Source organism: Chaetodon trifascialis, chromosome 6, assembly GCF_039877785.1.
Source record: "Chaetodon trifascialis isolate fChaTrf1 chromosome 6, fChaTrf1.hap1, whole genome shotgun sequence".
NCBI lineage: Eukaryota > Metazoa > Chordata > Actinopteri > Chaetodontiformes > Chaetodontidae > Chaetodon > Chaetodon trifascialis.
Window position 1 is genome coordinate 8501359 of NC_092061.1, and position 22665 is coordinate 8524023.

At 44.4% G+C, this 22665-nt stretch overlaps 4 protein-coding genes across 4 annotated transcripts; 2 read left to right on the top strand and 2 right to left on the bottom strand.

Moving 5' to 3' along the window:
• Window positions 1-711: 711 nt before the first annotated feature.
• On the top strand, window positions 712-1848 carry tmem119a (transmembrane protein 119a). The gene has a single exon (XM_070965178.1). The coding sequence runs from the start codon at window positions 763-765 to the stop codon at window positions 1408-1410; it is 648 nt and encodes a 215-aa protein (XP_070821279.1). The 5' UTR covers window positions 712-762; the 3' UTR covers window positions 1411-1848.
• Window positions 1849-6202: 4354 nt separating this feature from the next.
• Window positions 6203-8148, bottom strand: iscua (iron-sulfur cluster assembly enzyme a). The gene is made up of 5 exons (XM_070964074.1): window positions 7819-8148; window positions 7542-7655; window positions 7325-7435; window positions 7146-7224; window positions 6203-6851 (listed from the first exon to the last, which is right to left on the bottom strand). The coding sequence occupies exons 1-5, from the start codon at window positions 7918-7920 to the stop codon at window positions 6772-6774; spliced, it is 486 nt and encodes a 161-aa protein (XP_070820175.1). The 5' UTR covers window positions 7921-8148; the 3' UTR covers window positions 6203-6771.
• sart3 (spliceosome associated factor 3, U4/U6 recycling protein) lies at window positions 8149-17651 on the top strand. The gene is made up of 19 exons (XM_070964072.1): window positions 8149-8346; window positions 9208-9334; window positions 9432-9536; window positions 9623-9807; window positions 10586-10691; window positions 11188-11312; window positions 11420-11575; window positions 12195-12333; window positions 12471-12578; window positions 12662-12739; window positions 12826-12884; window positions 13246-13355; window positions 13444-13556; window positions 13651-13727; window positions 13814-13985; window positions 14071-14507; window positions 14831-14983; window positions 15145-15323; window positions 15428-17651. Exons 1-19 carry the CDS (start codon window positions 8149-8151, stop codon window positions 15618-15620), a joined length of 2820 nt encoding a protein of 939 aa, XP_070820173.1. The 3' UTR covers window positions 15621-17651.
• Window positions 17652-17726: 75 nt separating this feature from the next.
• Window positions 17727-20440, bottom strand: ficd (FIC domain protein adenylyltransferase). The gene is made up of 2 exons (XM_070964073.1): window positions 19841-20440; window positions 17727-19455 (listed from the first exon to the last, which is right to left on the bottom strand). Exons 1-2 carry the CDS (start codon window positions 20109-20111, stop codon window positions 18374-18376), a joined length of 1353 nt encoding a protein of 450 aa, XP_070820174.1. The 5' UTR covers window positions 20112-20440; the 3' UTR covers window positions 17727-18373.
• Between the last annotated feature and the right edge of the window lie 2225 nt (window positions 20441-22665).

The following is a 22665-nucleotide window of genomic DNA, read 5'->3' on the forward strand; positions in this document are numbered from 1 at the left end:
CTCCATAAAACATTGTTTTATCTTCTCAGTATGTGTCTGCTGCATGAAAGACCGCTCTACTGTAGTTAAGTAGTTAGTAGCAGGAGTGGTCCCAACCTGAGGGCCGGGACCCACCAACAAGCTGCAATAAAAATTTAAGGGGTCACAAGGTGATCTGGAGATCAATACCACTCACATGTCTGTACAATAAATACTAGCCAGAGGAGCTTAGTTTAGCTTAGCAGAAAGACCGGAGATAGTTAAAGTTAAAAACTACATCTACCAGCAGCAAACTGGAGTCTTGTCAACCAGCAGACTCCAGGAAGTCACGGCACCTGACCACCAGTCACCAAGAAATACATCAAGTAACGTCTCATGAAACGTTCTTTATGTTCAGATTAAACAAACTGGATAGGATGTGTTATTTAGTGAGCTTTAGAGGTGCTGGTAAATGGATTTTTTATACCTTTGAACAAAGTTGTTTTCCCATGTTTCCAGTCTTTTGCTAAGCTAAGCTAACCACCTCCTGACTCTAGCTTCAGGCTCCTGAGTGGTATTTCCCCCTATTCGTTCAAGGGGTTTAAAGCCACTGTGTTAGTGGATCCCTCCAAGATTAGATATAAAATATTTTTCTCTTTTGATCTTAAATTCAACATGTCTATTGTTGTTGTTGCAGGACGACAGAAGATGAAGTCCCGCTTGGTTTCTCTCGTCACCTGTGTGACTCTGCTCTCACTGTGGTGCAGCGTTTGTCACACCACTCCTCTGTTCTACAACATTTCCATGGACGGCAGTGGTGATGAAGCAGAGCTGGGACTCCTTTTCCCAACCTCCTTCTCCACTCGAGCACCTGTTCACATCACCGCTGCCACCGGAGCTCCCACCCTCACCAACACCATCACCACCACCATGATCCGCCTGAAGGATTTCGTCCTGACCCGAGTAGTGGACTTCCTGCAGCAGAATTTGCTCATCATCATCGTCGTGACCTCTCTTCTCATCGTCATGGTCTTTATCATCTGCTGTGCCTCTGCCATGAGTCACAAGCGCAAGCTGGAGGCCTACAAACCGCCTCCGAATCCACCCAGGAAGTATGCGGCTGATAAAACAGGCGGGCGCAAGAATTCAAGCGAGCTCCAGGAGAGGCCGTACGCCGTCGACCACGTCAAGAGGGTCCAGACTCAGAGCATGGCCTCGCCCAAGAACCTGCGCATGCCCTCCAAGGCTCTGGTCGGAGAGAGGGGGAGAGACGTCAGATCATCGCCTCGCCAGGAGGTCAGAAAGGTCAGGCAGGCGGAGGAGGTGGAAAAGCGAAGAGAGGAGCACAAGTACAAAGAGCAGCCAAAGCACAGGGAGGAGGTGCAGCAGAGCCCCAGCACCAGCTCCGGTCAGCCAGTCTGCACCTGCCACCTGAAAAAGGCCCACCACTAGGGCATGTTCGCTGGCACAAGAGGTGAAATGTTGCAACCATGACATAAAAACCAGATCAGACGGGTTGGTCAAACTACACACGTATGAAAAGAATCGTGATTCAAATCAGAAATTTTTTATAGCTGCCGGCAAGAAATCTATTTCTGAGGCTCGTGCCATTAAATGAGAAACTATCCGTCATGTAAACAGTTGAATCTAAATGTTCCTGAGAATATGAACAGCTGGTGTGTTACCTAAAGTAAAAATGAAAAAGCACGATAGAAGATGTGAGACGCCAAATCAAAACACTCATGGTGCACCTAAAAATTTTTGATTCATACAAACATGAAAAATTGAACAGATGATAACAGTGGATGTGGGAAAAATGGCTTATTTATCTTAATGCTGCAGCCTTTCAAATTAAAAGTGGCTCAGCGGTCTGTTCGTCCTCCTGCAAAGACTTGCTGATGTCACATCACTGAGCAGTTGAAGTAGCATCACTTGAAGCAGTAAAATCGTCTTCATTAAAGGGCAGCCGGAAATGAGAGGAATAGTGAGTATTCATGTGTTTTTGACACAGACGTGTATTAGTCCTTATGCCTGCCGTCGCAGAGGAGTCTCCTCAGTATGTCCTGCTGTACACCGTGGCATGTTTTTAGCAGCTTTGCCCGAACCTGTCTGTCATTTAGAGCGAACTCTTTGCTGCTGTAAATAAAGCAAAGTGACATGCCAGTAAACTTGATTTGTCGGATAAGTAACGAAACATTCTCTTTATATTTACACTCATATTTACTTCATTTTGTTTGCATAGTGTTATTTCATGTCGTATCATTGTATTTCACTTTAAGAGCCCTAATTCACAAAGTTTTTCACCAAACTCAGTTTGTAACTGTGCTATTTCTGGGAAACTGAAGTAAAAACACACATATATTATCCTCTTTGTATCTGTCTACATATTTATTTGGTTAGTAATCGTGATCTGCCTTTAAGTGACATTAAAAGCAGGCTTTTTTGGTTTAAAAACTTTGTGAATCAGAGTTCGAGCTTTTAAAAAAGCAATATACTTATATATAAGATAAATTATGAGTTTTGTTTTTAATGTAATAACTTGTAATGAGTCAAAAACTTGAGTGCAGGGATGGTTAGCTGGCCTGTTTTGCTTGTGTAATGGGTTTTTGAGTCATGGTGGCTAAAGGAGAAGATAACTCACTGTCCCGTTCCTCAAGTTAAAGACTCCGAGCATCTAAACCAAATGTGTGACGTTCAATTTGAACGACTGATGGGCCAGACGTTTGTCCCGTTTAAACACTTTTCTCCGTTGAACCTCAGATTGTTGTCCTCAGATGTTTCCAGACAGATGCTTCCTCTGAAAGTGACAGTTTCATGTTTACACGACGACAATGTTGTTTTGCTTGAATAAAATTGTTGATAAGGACGCTTCTGTCATGATTGAAAAAGTAACAGTGGAAACTTTCATGATGAAAGACAGACTGCAGCCCTGAAGAAACCTAACATTAGAAAAGGCGAGGAAGGTCTAAAAAGGGGATGCTCGCTACGTGCACATTATGTTCAACTCGGGAATCTGTAATTTTGAGTTGCGTCCACTCAAGAATCATGGGTAACTATTTTTAAGGTAATTACGCAAATGTCAGATGTGTGATATCTGCTCTTTGGAGACATAATCTGTCTTCAAAATTAACTTTTCAAGCCTAAAATGTGCACACACTACAGAGTGACATGAAGTTTTAGGACTGGCCATGATGAGGCAGCTGGTACCATCACACCCAAACGTAGGACTGCAGAAGGTATTAGAGCCTGGAGATGACGAGAGCCCCCTTTGTCCTTCGCTGGCTACTGTACAAGATTGTTTAAATATTTCAACAGCAGTAAACCAGATCCATACAGAGCGCTTTGCTCCACAATAAGAGCTCATGTACAGTCAATGCAAATCTTGGTGACACTGATTTGTTCCAGTGGAGTTCAAACAAAAAGTCAAATAACTTTTGAGTCATTTTTGTTGACTGAGCAATGAAATGCTGCCCTCCTGTGCACAGAACAAGTATTGATTTATCAGTTATGTATTTCTTTTTACATTACATCTGAATGCAAACAGGCCAACACTCAGACCTGGTGTGAAATCTATTGTTAAAATTAACCACAAATGTGATTAAATACTGCTAAAGCGGCTGAAGCACAAACCATCTTGTGAATAAAAAAAGCTTGATCTGAATCATAAGTGGGTCAACTTGCCAAAGATCAAAGATGACAGCACAGCAGCTCAAAAGCGAGAGCAACCCTGCGGCAGCTGAAACGTGAGCCCTGACAGAGGCTCGCACCAGGGTCAGATTCCCCGCTCTTTTGTCAATGAGGCGCTAAATAATTCGAGAAAATACTACCCCTTCACTTTCACTCTTCCCACCAGGTGATGGGAAGACACACGGGCACAGGACCACCCGGCCACGCTCTCTGTCCGGGGGCCTGGTTACTAGATTCACGGCCTGTTTGGGTTGTAGGAACCTTTGGGATCTCAGACAAGGGGATATCTGGGACACCTGTGTCGTTTCTTTCTTCTTTTTTTAACACAGCATCTCTTGCTGAGCTTCTTACTGTGTGTATTTTGACTCTTTTCACTGTCTGCCACTGACCAACAATGGGACCTCTTGATCAAACTGAATGGTGAAGAGGATCCAGAACAGGTAATTCAGCACCTTAAGGCTGTCGTTAAACTTTGATGAGCATCTGCCTGAAAACAGCAGCAACAGTGGTTATATCTTTAGATCTGTGAGGACCACGACATGACAAGCCTGCCCATCTCTTCGGAGGAGCAGATAATACAGGAATAGAAAATGGTAAGTACATGGGCCTTCATCTGTTTATCTATATATTATAATAAGTCATCCTTTATAAGATTGTTAATATTGGCTTTATAAATGTAAATAAATAATGATAATGATAGTGGCGACTTTTCCTTCAAGCGGGTGAGTCACTAAAAGGCAAGTCTTTCCCCGTCTATCTAATGAGCAGTTAAGTCAGTTATAAAAGATGACTCACTGGAAATTCATTAATGAAGGCTCACAGGTTTCTCACGTCTAAGACGCCAGCAGCGAAAGGTAGTGACTCATCTGCAATTCTAAATGTTGATAATCATTAATGGATTGGTTTTATGACAATCCAACCACCCAGAAAAACAACAGTAAAAAATACTGGGATTAGCCATTAATCAGGCCAATTACTATGTTAACATAGTAATCTAACTTACCATTCCTTTATAAAAGGTGCCTTGTTATAAAGTGGTAACCCTTCTTTAGTGAAATTAAAGCTTCAGCATGTCTTCTGATACCATTTGCTCCGTCTGTGTCTGATGTGGTCGTCTCTCCTCCTCACAGTGAGTCATGCTTTGGTGCAGATGTGGTGTCCTACTGGTTCTCTGCATCTGTCCTTTAGCCTCCCTCATAACGTCTCCCTGTCCTCCTGGCTGCTGCTGTCCTCGTCCAGGATTTTGGGTTTTGTGTGAGTCCCTGGGTCTCCGGTCACTCCCTCGTTCAGTCCCTCTCAGTACCTCGGCTCTATCTGTGGCCAGAAACCAGCTCTGTAATGTGGACCACCTGCTCCGGCCCTTCTCTGGCCTGCAGGAGCTGAGCCTCAGTCACAATCTGCTGGCCAGCTTCCCTCGCGGCCTCCCTCCCAGCCTGGAGTCCCTGCTGCTGCAAGAAAACCGCATTACTTACATCACCTCCGGCGCCCTGCGGCAACTGGGGAACCTCACTCGTCTGGATCTTGAGGACAACCGCATCCGCGCCATCCAACCCGGGGCACTTCAGGGTCTCAGCAAGCTGCAGGTCCTGACACTGAAGGGGAACGAGCTTACAAGCCTCCCCCTGAGTCTTCCTCCATCACTGACCCACTTAGACCTCTCAGCAAACTGCATCTCTGTCCTGGACCTGCCCTCGCTGTCCGCCCTGGTCAACCTGCAGGTCCTGAAGATCAACAGCAACTGCCTGCGTTCAGTCCCAGAGAGCGCCTTCGACGGCCTGCCACGTCTCAGATCTGTGGACCTCACCAACAACCTGTGGGTGTGCGAGTGTGACATTTTGTATCTTTACCGCTGGCTGCTGAGTGGAAGGCTGAAGATGGCCACAGACCTGGTGTGCACCGAGCCCGTCCATCTTGCTCACCGTCTGCTTCTGAACCTCTCTGTTGTGACGATCTGTCCTCGTGTCCTGAAGCCAAATGAGAGGACGCAGCAGCTGGACCTTGATTCTGCGCTGGAGATCCTGACAGCGAAGCCAGCGGGACCAAGCTCAGTTGAAAACAAGATGTATTTGGTTAACTCATCGAAGCAATCATCAAAAGAAACTACAGTTGGACTCATTTCCCAAGATGCTCCCAAGACTCGGGTTTTACTTGAACACTACTCTTTAGAAACCCTTACATATGAGGAGTGTTTGTCTATGAATAACACACAATCAGTCAGCCCACCCCATTCAAAAACCACTACTTCTCTCCCCGACAGGGAAGAGAAATGCAGAGACAACATCACATGTCGGTACCCTGAGACTAATGCAACCTCTGCTGAAGGGACACGATCATTGTTTTCCACAAACAGAGACGCACCCTGGCCCACTCCTGACCCACGACCTCTCACACAAGACTCTGCAGCGGTCATCTCCCTGCTCGCTGTGTTATGTGTATTGGTAGCCCTCCTAATGCTAGCAGTGCTACTAGTACTGAAAAAGGTACTTGTGCACCAACAGAGGGTGGCTCCGCTGGATGTAGGGTCTGGTGGATGACATCACAACGGACGCAGTGATAATGTTTTTCATCATTTAATTCACAATAAGCACAATGTCATACAATATTCTGAATTACATTTTTGTATGTGTACTTAAGATGTTGACCTAACTGTATTTTCATACTGAATCCTCCACGTGGGAGCAGCGATTTCATACAATCAAGCCAAATAAAACCAAAATGCCACAAAATATACAAAACACACCTCAACCCACAGCTTCTGATTCATGATGCTCCTCCTCTGTTTTCTGTGTAAAGTCCCTTGTTTAAATTTAAGGATCTGAGTTGTCTTAAAATATTCACCATGACCTTTCGACTCCAAAATCAGCATCAATTAACAAACTATTTCTGATCATCTGATAAAGGCGAATAAACACCATTTACACCTGGCACTTGAACAATATGGGAGTCTTGGCTTGAATTCAAGACAGTGACTCCACAACCCTTTTACATGGAGATTTTTAAAAGGTATAAAACTCCCAGAAGGGTGAAAGCCCTGATGTTATATGAAGGTTAACCCATCTTCCAGACAGCACTGCAGTGAAACTGGGCCCATAATGGACAGTTAAAAACATCATTTTAGCTGGTGGCTTATCCACGTTCCTCCTTCTTGTCCTGTTGCTTTAGTCTGTAGTCAGACAGCGCTGCTTTTATGGCATCTTCTGCAAGCACTGAAAGAAAAGGAGTGACAAGGTTTCAGTTCGAGCATGAAATAAAGCACAAAATGGATTTTAGCAAGAGATGCAAAACCAGGTCATAAATTCAAGGAAAACCTGAACCTGAGAAAAGTCAACCTGAATAGTTTAAAACCTTTGTGCACCAACACCTTACTGACACACTTTCTCCCTTTAAATTGACTGCCATGTTAAAGCCAATTTAGTTTTGAGGTGTATGATAACACCATCTTTATGTCAGCAAGCATATTACACTGCTTTACTTCTTTAACTGTACTGCTTTGCACTTACTAGAGCAATGAAGCTTGACTGGGGGAAGGCACAGCTCTTTGGCAATGTCTGTGTTCTTGATCTTCAGAGCTTCATCAACCTACAGGATGACAGCAGCCTTATCAGATCATCAACAAAGACGCAGTATTTCTAAAGCCATTGTCCTCCTTTTCCATCTCATCTGTGTTAAACAAACTCACCGACTTCCCCTTCACCCACTCTGTTGCGAGAGAACTGGAGGCAATGGCTGATCCGCAGCCAAATGTCTTAAACTTTGCATCAACAATCTTGCCATTTTCGTCCACCTCGATCTGGAAACAACATATGTTCAAATGTCGAGTTGTGCAACGGGAAGCTGGAAGTCGTAACAGCAGTAATTGGGGTGCAGAGGATCCTTTCTCGTGACCTCCAACTTACCTGAAGTTTCATTACATCACCACAGGCTGGGGCACCCACCAAGCCAGTCCCTACATTCTTGGATTTTTTGTCTAGAGAACCCACATTTCTTGGGTTTTCATAGTGGTCCACCACCTCGAGGAAAGCCACAAACAGAAAGTGAATACATTACTGCTATACAGCTGTTAAAGTTAGCTGCTGGTAGCTAATGTCAGACAACACACGTAGCTAATTGTCAATAAATCTCGAGTGACATATGCTGGTTGCAAATAGTTTAAAAATATATTTAACTGGTTACCTTTTCGTGGTATGAACAGGCGACATAGAGCTGCGGGCTGAATAACCTTTTGCTAAATAACAAAAGCGAGGACGCAGAGTTTCGGAGAGACACAACCGCCATGTTTAGATTCCGATGATGGTCGGAAATCAACGAGTGACAACGGGTGAAGAAGACGACTTTCTGTTGACAAACAGGTGAGGACGAAAGACTTCACCGATGAAGGAGCACCTACCCGCGGTGAACAGTAGTCATTACACGTCAGGGTGTCCACGGTGTTTTCAGTGACAGGCTCCACCTCTCACGATGGCTTGTTAGGTTGTTACCAGGCAGACAGACAGCATTTCCAACATGGCAGCGTCGAGCAGCGCAGAGCAAACGCAGTTGCAAGATATGGAGGAGGAAGATGCAGGAATGGAGGAGAGAGAGATGGAATCGGACGAAGAGGAGGAGGAGGGCATGGGGGTTGAAAATTCAGACGACGAAGAGGACGATTCGTCAGAAGATGAGAAAGAAAATGAAGCCGAAATCCAGCGGCTGGAGGAGCAGGTAATTAGGCAACAACCATTCCAAGCTTGGTTAACTAACGTTAGCCAACGAGCTAAGTTAATGAGAATGAATGGATGGTAAACACAGTCGGCTACAACAAGACAGGGGCTTTAAAAATGTGAGCTGCTCAGTCCTGCTCCGGTTTACTGGACACCAAAAATATACTGATGTTAGATGCTGTTATCCAAAACAATTAAATGAGCACGTATGATACGACGTCACACACATAGCTAGCTTCGTGATTAGCCGCCTGCTAATGTGTTATGCTAATGACTGGTCTCGTGTCACACGCGCCTTTTTTTTTTTACTATGCCAGAAACGTAAAGTGTAACGTCACAACTTCCAGCACAGCTCTCAAGAAAGTACATGTGTCAGTACAGTACACAATGTCCTAACTTTATTCTGTGTTAAATCTGTGGGATTATTAACATTTTAACGTGACTGCAGCATTACTTACTTGATGCCGCGTTTATTCATATGATGATGATGATGATGATTATTATTATTATTATTAAAGTTTATTGTAATATAGCGGTTCAATACAACAGCTCTGCAACAAAAATAAGGTTATAAGGTTCAGTATTTGTTGAAATACTTGAATCAAAAAGGCAAAACTCTACAAACAATCAAAAGAAAAAAATTGACAGATCAATGAACAATTAAAATATTTGGTAGCTGCAGCCCTGTATTCCCTATAAACTAGTAACTTAGTGTCTAAGTGCTGTATATATCATATTAACTTTCTGTGTGTCAGTCTGTAGATGGATTGATAATCATGATCGATCTGTTACTAAATCTCTTAGGCCATATTTAATTGCATTGTTCCCCTTTCATCTGTGTGATTTTTATTTATTTATTCAGCTGTCAATCAACGCTTTCGACTACAACTGCCATGTAGATCTCATCAAACTCCTGAAGCAGGAGGGAGAGCTTTTCCGTCTGCGAAAAGCAAGGCAGAAGATGAGTGAGCTCTTCCCTCTCACTGAAGGTTGGTGTACGTCTAATAAGGTTTACTGTGAGAAGAATCCTTTGACAGCAGCTCTGAATTGTTTGGAACTGAAACCACATTTTGTTGAATCCTGCAGAGATCTGGCTTGATTGGCTCAAGGATGAGATCCGTCTGACTGAGGAGGAGTCAAACCGGGAGAAAGTCTATGAGCTTTTTGAGAAAGCTGTGAAAGACTATATCTGTGAGTGCATCCCATCACTGCCTTCAGTGTGACATTCACTCATTATTGCATGATGTTAACATTTAATTATGTGCTTTTATACCCAGGCCCAGATATCTGGCTCGAATATGCTCAGTATTCAATTGGTGGCATGGGCTCACCAGGTGGGATAGACAAGGTGAGATCCATCTTTGAGAGAGCTGTGACCGCTGTGGGGCTTCACATGACCAAGGGACAGACGGTGTGGGAGGCGTACAGAGAGTTTGAGAACGCCATTCTGTCCACAGTACAGGTTTGTGTTTCCATCACTGGGAGAGATGTCATCAATGGGCTGTTTGTGCTACATGTATTTGAGAGAGAACGATTTACTGTGAGTAATTTCAAAAACACTGTTAGAAAATGCAAGATAGAGACTTGTTAGACATTTATCAATAAATAGAATAAAGAATAAACATAAATACTTGAGATGCTCAGTTGAATTCCTTTGGTGTTTTGGCTTGACTCCACCAGGCACGGCTGCATCACGTGTGATTTTGTTCGGTCCTATGCACGGCTTCGTACCCCTCCCAAGGCATTTCAGAAGCAGAGCGTTTTGCATGTCCTTTATATATTTTACACTTTATCAGATTTTGTTGATTTGGTCATGTGTACTTGATGTTTGTGCCTTTAGCATGGACAAGTGTGCTATGTAGTAAAAGGTTTCATTTTGTCTGGTTTAATTGAGTTTATTGTTGATATTCAATCAGGACTGTACAGGGTGTTTTATTTTGGATATGCCAGCTTCCCTGTGCTGTTCCCATGTCTGTCTTCCTGCCTGGGTCGATCTGCAGCTTGTTGCAGCTTCCGTCAAAAATAGACTAAGTACGTATTCTCCGCGGAGCAGAACAGAGCGCTGCTAGGACGCTTCTGAAATGTGCTGCAGTGCTTGTGATGGAATCACAAGCGCTGTCTGGAATCGTCGTGATCACCTCCAGTGGCTGTGCTGCAGCCGTGCCCGGTGGAATTTGCGGGTTAGGCTAAATGGGCCTTTGCTAAATTTTGACACAATTCTCTGCCGTGTTTCCTCTCAGCCTCCCCCTGGCAGGATTCCCAGCCGCGAGGAACAGGAGCTGCTGAACACTCAGCTCGAGCGAATCCATACTCTGTTTCGCCGCCAGCTGGCCATTCCTTTAATGGGTGAGCATGACGCCTCTTCGGTCCAGACGGGCTGTAAAATGGGCAGGATTCTTGTTGTGAGGGCTGTCTGTCATGGACCACCTGAAAAACTGTGAATTACCTCATTTAAAAAGCTATGCTGCCTTGTGCGATCAGTCAAGTGTGGCATGGCTGTGATGTGGCTTTGGAGATGCTGTACAGATTTAGATAACACTCCTCTCTACTCCCTGACCATGTTTTTATGTCACTGCAGGAGTGGATGAGAGATGGCCACATGGTCCATTGTTGTGTTGATTTGTTTCTGGTCCAGCTGAATGGACAGCAGAGGCATTTTGCAATATTTTAAATCCATTTCTATCTGAATTTATCTGAAATTTGCACATTCTTGTAACACAATAACTGAAAATGCATACTTCTTATTGTTGCTGTTTTGTAAATGGTGTATGTCGTGTATGTGAGCTTATTGATAATGCTGAGAAAGGGAAAAGTGTCAGAATTGTGTTCTGTTACCTTGTAGACATGGAAGCCACATATGCGGAGTATGAGGAGTGGTCTGAACACGGGGTGGCTGAGACGGTCATGCATCTATACAAAAAGGCTTTGCAGCAGATGGAGAAGTGCAAACCGTTTGAGGAGGCACTGGTAACGGACTTGCACTCATTTTCTATCTTCCTTTCAGTTGAAACAGCATCTGTTCAAAGTAGTATCTCTGGTTTTCTAACATCTGCATGCTGTGTCGCACGTTGCAGCTGGCAGCAGAACCTCCTAAGCTGGCAGAGTATCAAACCTACATCGACTTTGAACTAAAGGAGGGCGACCCAGCACGGATCCAGATAACCTTTGAGCGGACTCTGGCAGAGAACTGCCTGGTTCCAGACATGTGGGCAAAATACACCACCTATCTTGTGAGTACTGGTTAGTGTTTGGCGTGATGCTGCCTTTAAAGGGCTCCCAGTCAGACTGTTATGTTTGCTGTGTAGAGTTTGGACTAATTTCACGTGCCATTACCTCCCAGTCTGACTGCTCTTATTCAGCGCCTGAAACTTGCCAACTCCATCATCTGCCAGCAAGGGCTGAACAACTATGATCACAGTGTTGCACTGAGTTTATCTTGATAAATTACAGCCGGTGATTTCTCTCTTGAAATGGATATTCAGGTCGTTTATTTGCTGTAATTTAGCTCTGACATTTTAAACACTAAGCCTGGACAGTAAGCAGTGATACATCACCGGCTGTAATTTACTCATCTGAAGAGAGTAAAATTATTCAATTTGACAGTTTTTCCAATTGCTGGTTCAAGTGTCCAGATCCTTGTTTGGTTAAATGTGCACTGCTCATATTTCAAAGTTAACAGTTGGCCTGGTTTCCTCTGTGTTGAGCAGAGTGTGAAAACATCCAGTGTACATCAATGAACTTTACAGCAATGAAGGAAAATCTGGTGGGATGTTCGAAAATGTGGTTACATATTTCATTGATAAATCTTTGAGCTCATTCTAACCATTATGTTATTTGTTTTCTCTGCAGGACCGTCAGCTGAAGGTCAGAGACTTGGTTCTCTCCAGTCACGACCGCGCCGTCAGGAACTGCCCCTGGACCATGGGTCTGTGGAAGAGCTATGTGTTAGCTCTGGAGAGGCATGGAGCTGACCACCAGACTGTCTCAGGTAACAGCCATATGCTGCGTTACAGTGGACTATGAGTTGAATTTGTCTTAGTTCTTACGTGCAAATATCTCAGACCCTTATTTTTGAAACATTGGAACTCGCTCAGTCTTATCATTAAGTTTTTTCCTCACTCACAGATGTTTTTGAAAAGGCGCTGAATGCAGGTTTCATTCAAGCGACGGATTACGTGGAGATCTGGCAGGTGTACCTGGACTACCTGAGGAGACGTGTGGACTTCAGCAAAGGTGCGAGCAGCTGTGTGCGAAACAAAATGTGTCTGCTTTTGGAAACTTTTGATTTCACCTGTTGCTCTTTCCTTTTTTTACAGAATCAAGTAAAGAGTTAGAGGAGTTGCGTGGAGCTTTCTCTCGATCTCTCGACTACATGAAACAAGATGTTGAAGAAAGTAGGTGGATTTGAACGTGACTGAGTTTTACTTTGTGCTGCTCTTGGTTTGGTTCTCATGTATTTCTTTGTCTTGTGCCTTCATAGGGTTTGGTGAAAGTGGAGATCCTTCTTGTCTCATTATGCAGATCTGGGCAAGGATAGAGGTAAACAGAGTTACTATGGCAACCATTTTCAAGATTTGGATTTCATGTCATGTTGAATTGCCTTTAGTGTGTGTGTGTGTGTATGTGTGTGTGTGTGTGTGTGTGTGTAGCGTAATGACATCACTAATAAAGGTCGATTGAGATACATGATGAAGGACTAAAGGCGCAGTGCTGTAGCTTTCAGAAAGTGGGACAGTTTTAGTTGGATCATACCGTTACAGCCAGTCATTTATGTGATGATCTTTATGTGTGTTTAAGGTTCTGTCTGGATTTTAACACAAAACCTCACTGTTGCATGTGTGATATGGAAACCGTCTGCTCAATTCTTGTATTTTTCTCATAAATCTTTTCTCCCTACCAGGCCCTACACTGCAAGAACATCCAAAAAGCCAGAGAGCTCTGGGACAGTATCATGACAAAAGGGAATTCCAAGTATGCCAACATGTGGCTGGAATACTACAACCTCGAAAGGTCTGTCAGTCCATGTCTGATGCCTTTGTGCCATAACATTTAGCTGAAAGGTGTATACGGTGTCCTTGATGTTTTCCTTTATCTGTAGGTCTTATGGAGACCCTGTTCACTGTCGGAAAGCTCTCCACAGAGCAGTTCAGTGCACCTCAGACTACCCTGAGCACGTGTGTGAAGTCCTGCTCACCTTCGAGAGGGTAGAAGGTGAGTCCCGATACAAAACTCAAATTTAACATAAGAACAAAGGAGATTTTCGCAACTTCCAATGTGACTCTGTATTTTGCCCCCTCGCAATCAGGTTCCCTGGAGGACTGGGACGTGGCAGTGCAGAAGACGGAGACCCGGCTGAGCAGGATTAATGAGCAACGAGCAAAGGTAGGAGCACATATCAGCACGGCACCGTGCAGGTGTATCAGATAGCTGCCGTTGGCTAATGTTAGCATGCTCTGCACGTCTGTTAGGTGGCTGAGAAAGAAGCCAACATGGCTCGCCAAGAGGAGGAGAGAGCTGATCAGCGGCGGAAGGCCAAGTCAGACAAGAAGGCTCAGAAGAAGGTCCAGAAGGGAACTCGAGCTGGAGAGAAGAGGAAAGCGGAGCAGTATGATTATCACGATGAGTGGAATGAGGATTCAGGTAAATATTGATGATATGATCAATCTTTTTAGCTGACAGATTGACAGATTGTGTGTTGACTGATCTTCGTTTCCCTCTGTGACAGAACAAGCTCCTAAAAGGCACAGAGGAAACGGGGACCAAACCACAGAGGAGTATATGGAGACCGAGTCCGGACTCTTTGGGAGGAGCGCTCCCCCTGGAAATAAGAAGGCCCAGCAGGGAGTTGCAGCCGCTGCCAAGAGGCACATCGAAGACAAGCCGGAGCTCCGCAACGATAAGAGCAGCGTTTTCATCAGCAACCTGGCGTACACGCTGGAGGAGCCAGAGGCAAAGCTCAGGACGCTGTTTGAGACCTGTGGTCCCATCAACCAGATTCGCCCCGTCTTCAGCAACAAAGGAAACTTCAAAGGCTACTGCTATGTACAGTTTGAATCCCCAGTGTCGGTCCCCGAAGCCCTGAAGCTGGACAGACGGGAGGTGGAGGGCAGGCCCATGTTCGTGTCACCTTGTGTTGACAAGAACAAAAATCCTGACTTCAAGGTAAATATATGAAAATGAACACAACTAGACGTGTTGCTTTTTGTTCTGACGAGATTATTATTACAGATCTCGAAGCCTTGAAAATTATTGAATCATTTCCATCTTATATTACAGTAGATTTTCTGTTGCCTTGATTGTAGGTCATATTGACCCCACCTGGACTTTTGTCATATGTTGTCTGATGTGACTGTAAAAGAGGTGTTAAATTAGATTCTGTGTGGATTGAAAAGGTCTTAAAAAGTCTTTAATTTGAGCGATGAACTCTGCAGAAACCCTGACAATAATGTAATACACGTGACCTCTTCACATGAATGTCCCTGTAGGTGTTTAAATACAACACGTCCATGGAGAAACAGAAAATCTTCATCTCCGGGCTGCCGTTCTCGTGCACGAAAGAGCAACTGGAGGAAATCTGCAAAAGTCACGGCACCATCAAAGATGTTCGTCTGGTCACGTATCGCTCAGGAAAACCTAAGGTGAGGCATCAAGAGGAGGACAGCGCCCAGATGTTTGGCTAAAAATAGTCTTCCTGATTGAGCTGGTGATAACCTCCTTTGACCGTGCAGATGCTGAAGATGGGGTGTAATGAGTCTGCTGTTGGTGTGTTAACCCTCTGTCTGTCTGTGTGGCTCTGCAGGGTCTGGCATATGTTGAGTTTGCAGATGAAGCTCAGGCTTCTCAGGCGGTTCTGAAAATGGACGGTATGGACGTAGGCGGCAACAACATCTCTGTCGCTATAAGTAACCCTCCTCGCAGAAACACGATGGATAAACCTGGATCAACGGCAGACGCGATGCCTCGCCAGGTCTACGGAGCGTAAGTTTGTCGACTCGCTTCTCCGCCGCGCCAGCTGAAATGCTCTGAAAGCCATCCTCAGATCCGTACCTGCACAGAAACAAGGCTGTTCTTTCTCTTTCCAGGAGAGGAAAAGGACGCACCCAGCTCTCATTACTGCCTCGCTCCCTGCAGCGACAGAGCGGGCCTGTCAGCAAAGTGGAGAACGGGACTGCAGCTGGGGCGGTCTCGGCAGCAGCCGGCACAGCGGCGAGTGCAGCCGGAGACACGAAACCTTTGTCGAATTCAGACTTTGCCAGGATGCTTCTCAGAAAGTGAGGAAACGAGCGAGAGAATTCCGCCTTCACACTGAAAGCCATCTTGTGTCCTTACAAATTGGTGTTGGTGATTTTCCTGTATTTGGTTACCTGGCCTCCCTTTAATCTTGTTCTCATCATCCGTTCTGCGAGATTGCCTTAATCGCCGAGCTCCTGCCCTCCATCACAAACCCTTTTCAACTAAGACTTTCCACCAATGTGACAGATTGTTTTCGTTTCGGTTTGTTTGAAGGTGGCTGGCAGGCTTTTTTTTTTTTTTTTTTTTTAATAAAAAGTGTATCATATTTGTGTGTAAATATACCGTATCTAAAATTGTACGCCTCATGTTGCAGAGTGTCTTCTTTTGTTGTACAACGTGAAAGGGATCTGAGCGGGACATCTGGGAGAGTATTTTTTTAAATATTCAGCCAAACCTGTGAATGTTGTTTAAAAAGGTTATATGCAAAAGTGCAGATGTGGTGTAATATAGTTGGGGTGTGCGTGTGTGTGTGTACATAAGTTGTATGTGCTGCAGTGATGAAAAGACATGTCGTCCAGATGTTTTTAGGAAACCGAGGACTTTTGTTGTAACTTATTTTGACCTTTTGAGGGCACAGCTAACAAAGCTAGTAATGATTTTCTGACTGTGTAGTACAACTAATACGTTTTTACATGATATCATCTGAGTTACCGTCTGCTGCTAATGGTCTGTATTATGAAGCTATGGACTGCCCCTACAGGGTCCAGCTGATTGGCATTGGTTGGCTTAATCTCAGCCTGAGGGCGTGTTTTTACAGTATGAGAACTGCCCCAATGTCATGTCACTGCTAATGCTTGATATCAGTTATAGTATTTACAGAACTGCTTTAAGTATTTGGTCTCAACACTTTCATCACTGTTCGTGTTCAGGGTGAAAACATCCAACCACGCCTGAGTATCAGTCTGATTAGTGTACTGTGAACCCAGAGAGATTCAGAGGCAAATGAACCACATTCCTTTCACCTTGTGAAATTCAAAACGTGCACACAAGCAGGGCGTTAATCATGCTGAAGCAATGCCTCTGATTGGCTGCTTTGGTGGCCAGACACGCCCCTGACTAATGTGTCTGTACTTTGGTTTATATAAAGTATTTTGGACAGTTTTGATCTTCAGCTTCGCATGAAAACGGATGTGCCCGTCAGTGCAGAGCAGCAATGTCAACAGAATATTAAGGGAAGAATTTCAACCATTTCCAGCATCTCAGAAGTGTTTGCTTTCCCTTCTCTTACATTATCGACTGTACTTGTGTTTTAGACTGATGATGAGACGTCTGATGACATGTTGGGCTCCATGAAACTTGACGGGCTTTTCTCAGTTTTTTTCAAGTTTCGTAGACAATTGAGGAAAAGAATGGCAAATTTAAGTCCATTGATCTAAAAGAAGACATCGATTAGATGATGAAGAGTTAGATAATGAGCAGAAATGCTAGAAAATACATGTAGAACTTTGTTGTTTATACAGTGTACAAGTAAATCCTTAAGACGTCACAAACTGAACTCTTAGTAGTTTTCTAAGTGTGGTTTGGATTTGGTTTGTCCGAGGAGCCACAGTTAGCCCACAGCTCCTCTGAGCTGTTGCTGTTATCTACACATTATTTAGGTCTGCAGCTCCTTCTACACAACAGAAGAGAATCTATGCAGTTTTTCCATCTCAGTTTTCCCACCTAAGGGTCAACCATTTGTCCACCTGTCTTGTTTGGATAATAACGATTCTGTCTATGTACATAATGTTGAGTATAATATTTCAAATAGGTCACTATAGTTTGTAATAAGTATAAATCTAAGTTTTCAAAACAGATGGAATACAAGCTATATGTATTGCTCTCACCACAGTGGCCTAATCTAAAAAAAAAAGAAAAAAAATTAAATATGTTGGTCTCTAGAAGTCACCCGTTTTATGTTCAGTACTAAAAGGTGATAAATGTGCATTGCTGTCGTTTTGTATCATTTCTATAGTCAATGTTTTGAATTTGGTATAGAAGTAAATAATAAATGGCTATTTTTTGTTCACAGTATTTATTTTCCTGCTCGTTTTATTATCTCTCCTTGTGTTTTGGGTCCTGTTAGAAAAAAAAACTCATGTTTTTTTTCTGGTCTAAACGTTGTTTTAATAAAATCATGTAAATCATCTTTGATTCCAGTTTGACACTAACAGCTTTGTTTGTTCAAAGAAAAAGTTTACAACCTAAAGACACAATGAAGTTAATAGCACGCTTTTATTTTAAAATAAAATAAATAATACATGAAAGTGCTTTACAGTGTTATGAGACATCATCTTTATCCCCAAGATAATGACCTAAATATTCACATGCACACGCACACACACTACACATCCGCAGTCACTGAAGCATCTCCAGTCAGACGACATGCGAGAGCTTTCTTTGCTCCTCACGTCAACAGTAGTCAAACTTCAGATTGTATTCTGATGGGAAATAAAACGCATTAAGACTCCGATGAGAAAATGGCTGCAAACTAAAAGAGGGAAGAAGGTTTGTTTTCATTCTGCAAGAGAAAGATTATGATACCCAAACACAACAAGATCAGATTTCAACTCAACATCCTGCAGCAGCTTCAATGAATCCAGCAGGTAAAGAACCCAAACTGAAGCACGGGGGCGACAAGGTCGGCTATGGCCAAGTGACAAGGCAATGCAGCACATTTTATGATTGTTATTAAATCGCTTTTAGATTAATCACGAGCTCTGCCTGCATGCTAGCGTCTCGTGCTATCCTCCGGCTCAGTTGTGGATGGGGATGGTCTGTTTGCAGTTCGGACAGGCCTGGTCCTGACTGGCCGCTGGCAGCCCCACAGCGTGCTCAGTTGTAGAAATCAATAATGTGTCCAAAGTCATCTCTGTACATTTGGCTATAAAGCGAATGAAGGGCCGTACATCACCCTCATTGGCCGTGTCCAGAGCTGCGTAGTATTCAGCCCTTTGTTCTTTGCGAATGGTGACGGGTGGGTATCGCGCTTGCATGAGCACAAGGTTCATGAGCAGCCGTGACGTGCGTCCGTTGCCGTCTACAAACGGGTGCACGTACACCAGTTTGTAGTGGGCGAGAGCCGCGTACTCCACGGGGTGCAGCTGCAGGGCCTCCTCGGAGTTGAGCCACTGAACCAGCTCCTGCATGTGTCTTTGCAGGTCCTGAGGGTGGGGGGGGATGTGGTGGCCCACAAACACCTGGTTGGTGCGCAGCCTCCCTCCCTCCACAGGGTCGACGTAGCCGAGTACCCGCCGGTGAATCTCCAGGATGTCACTGACGGTGATGGTTCCCATTCTGGACAACAGCGTGGTGTTGATGTACTTCATGGCTGCATCCACACCGATGGCTTCGTTCTGCTCCTGCAGGCTCTTCCCTGGGACGGCGTAACGCGTCTCAATGATGTGACGGATCTCAGATAGAGTGAGCGTGCTGCCTTCGATGGCCACCGTATGGTAGATGTGGTGGTAATAGGTCTCTTCCATCACTCGGCGGAGTGCAGAGTTACCTTTGGGAATGGACATGAGCCGCTGCACTTTACTGTCAATGATGCCAAAGTAACGCTGGTCAATCTCTTCCACCAAGGGAAGAGTTCGGTCTCGGCTGATCAGAGCTCTCTCATTACATGGCGAGATGGCCAAGGCTTTGGTGTAGAGGTGGTCTGCCTGGACGACGTCCTTCTCCTCCTCCAGAATGGTCCCCAGCTCTGTTAGTGCATCCACGAAGTCTGGATTCATGCTGAGTGCATGCACCAGCAGCTTGTGAGCCTTCTCCCTCTTCCCCAGTTTCTTCATCTCCAGAGCCTGCTGCAGCGCCGCTTTGGCCTCCAGCTTCATCTCTGCAAGCAGAAAATGAGAACAATGTAAACTCCAACACAGGGACGGTATAATTAACAATGCAGCAAGTCTGTTCAACAACAGGGCCATGCAATACTGAAAATAAAGACCATGACATGCAGAGGACCTTGACCCAGTGGTGATCATTGTATATACTGTACCTGTAATGTTCATTTTACACTGAATCACAATGCAAACACAACCTAGAGGTGCCACTTTCAAGAACTTCAGAAAACGTATACTTAATCTCTAAATATGACAGGAAAAATAAGCAACTTACAATGGTTTGAAAAGCAGAATCAGGGCAAGTATCGACTCTGGTCTTTAACATATGGAAGCTGAGGTGAATTTAGTGAATCACTAAATTACACCTCTTGTTGTTTGTACCTTTGCTCGGCTTGGACTTCTGAGGCAGCAGATCAAGGGCAGTAAAAGGGACAGTGAGGCTGGTCGACTGCACAGCTGGAGGCTGCTGAGAGCTTCCCCACAGCTGGCAGCGGAGCTGAGCGATGCCTTTCAGGGCGGCACAGCACTGGTTCTCCACCCCCACCAGAGGCATCAGGAGGGCCACCAGAGAGCCGAGGAGGACACACAGCAGCGGGCCCCATCCTCCGAGGACACGGCCGCCGGTGTAACGCCACACCGTCACAGCAGCCATGGTGATTCCAGGTTAAATCCTCCATCCTCTGGTGATACGGTGCCCCATGTATGTCCACCCCAGCTATGAGAGCCGAAGGGCAGCTGACAGGAGGGAGAGCACCGTCAACATGACATCTGGGAGTCACCGACACTACCGACGAAGTTCAGCTCAGTTAGCCAAATGTTACAGCTCGTATGTTAGCTAGCTAGCTCTCTGTCGCATTTACGTGAGTCTAACCTGAAACGCTAAAACACCGACCAAATTACCGACCAGCCGGCTGGGGACTTGCTCTCAGCGTTAGTAAAGATGTGTACAAAACACACACATCAACGACTTTCCCGGTCTACGTGTGAACATTCTGGAATATAATTGGTCCGAGTTACATTGAAGGGCGGCGCCGATTGGTTGAAAACGCAGCAATACAACAAATGGTTCGTAATAGTTTCTGATTGGATGGTTTGGACACGTACAGCCCTAATTTTGGCCTTTCAGGCAGTACTTACATCAGCAGAAACTTCATACGTAATCTCCCGGAAGAGCATCCAAAACATGCTTAATTTCGTGTAAAAGTACGTGAAAGAAATTCTTCCTTCTAAATTGTGTTTCCCTGTTTGTAATGCGACCATGAAACGTTTTACATATTCACGTATAGCTGTAATGATGAGGTTTGCATTTTTTTATTTTCAGTGGATATTTTTCCATTTTACAAGATTATCCCCTCACGACGATATTTTGTTATTATATTTTTTGTTGATTTTTTTTCCTCTGACAGCTTGCTCTGAAGAATTTGTGAGGACTCCACAGCAAGGGCCACCTGACAGGAAGTACCCAGGGCAAAAAGTTTCCAATAAAAAAGTCAGACCGCCCTAAAACCTGTGACTTCTACAGCCCCAGAGTTAATGACCAAACATGCCAGGTGACCCACGTTGTGAGGCTACTTTATGATGAACAGGTGCTTCCAGGGCAATTAAACAACACTATTCACTCACTGAAAATGGAGGTGTTTGATGTACCTTTGCATAATTTTCATCAAGGAACAGAGCATAAAGTTGTTTTGTCATGATTCTTCTAATCACTCAGTATTTTTGATAATGCAGATATCTGCAGCTCCAGCTTTGCCGCCATCATTTTAACGCAGATGCACTAACGAACAGAAGAGGGCAGCATTGCTCTGTGATGCAAACATCCCAGCTGTAGCAGAGCATAAACTCTGTGGACTGCAGTGGCATTCATGGCCTCAGAGCCAGTGTAATCATTACTTAGTCTTATGCCATTCAGTTTTTGAACGCAGCAAAAATGAACCAGTATTTGCATGAAGCAAGATTCATATCCTCCTCCTCAGCCTCTTGTGCCTCCTCTTTCTATTAACATTTGTAACCTTTCAGTTGTAGTTATACAGCTTCATTGGTTTTCATGTATTTTTATTAAAAACTTTTATGATTTTTTTATGTGTCATCTATTTATGGAGAAATTGTCTTTACGGAAATCACCACCAGCTGGGAACAGCCTGTGGTGATGAGGATTGATTCATGGCTGCATGCCAAAGCCAACACTATTAGACGTTTCTGCAACAGATGGCTGACTATCAGCTCTAAATAGCTAATATTCACAGACAGCCTGCGACTCTGCAGCACCACACTGTCTCCACTGACGTCGCACAGAAAGTTATGAATGAACAATGTAGATGATTTTGTGTGCAGTTAGAGATTTAGTGGTTCTGTCTGAAATATGGGGATTTGAATTTGTCAAGTTATGTTGCACAGTGTACTCGCAGTGAGCTCTGGAGCTGCACACTAACGTCATTTACCACCACAGAGTCCCTCTGTGCTGCTCTGACCCACAGCAATTTCACCTTGGAGGATAATGGAGCAGCCTGTTCGAGTGTGCTTGAGCAGCATTATTTCTCTACTCCTGTTATTCATGCGCTCGATCACACACTTCTCAAAGCAAAGAGGAGGCTGCAGGAAGTTGAAGTGGCCATGAGTATATTTGCGTTGATTTGTCTTTTTCCGAGAGTGAAAAAAGAAAAAGAGAAAAGGAAGTGTTGAGGAATATTTAATCAGCTTCCTGCCAATGATTAACCGTGATGGCGAACGATGACTAACTGCTGCCTGTGGGATACAAGCTCAAAATTTAGTGCATCTGTGGCTCAAATCAGACTCGGTGCTGTATAATTTAGTCACTGCACCAAGACACTTCTATTATTACTCTTTGGCTTGGAAGCAGCTTTCACTCCACTCTGAATAAAACCAGGCCTACAGCTGGTTGCAATGACAAGAAAAAAGAGGACAAAGCCTTCACAGCTTTGTATTTCCATATGTGCTTTTTCTTTTTCAACAAAGCGAGAAGAGAAAAACAGAAAGTCCTCTAGATCTGAATGATAAATGTTCGCTGTAAAAAGTACCACATTTTAATGAGATGACAAGCACAAGATGATGGTACAGAAGACACCTCATGTCACAAAACTAATTCAATCCTCCTCCAAATGCTGAATCTCTGGGGGATGGAGTTATCATCCACCTCGACTCAGGCCTCCAGAACATCACAGAAAGGGTTGTCTTAGATGGCTTAA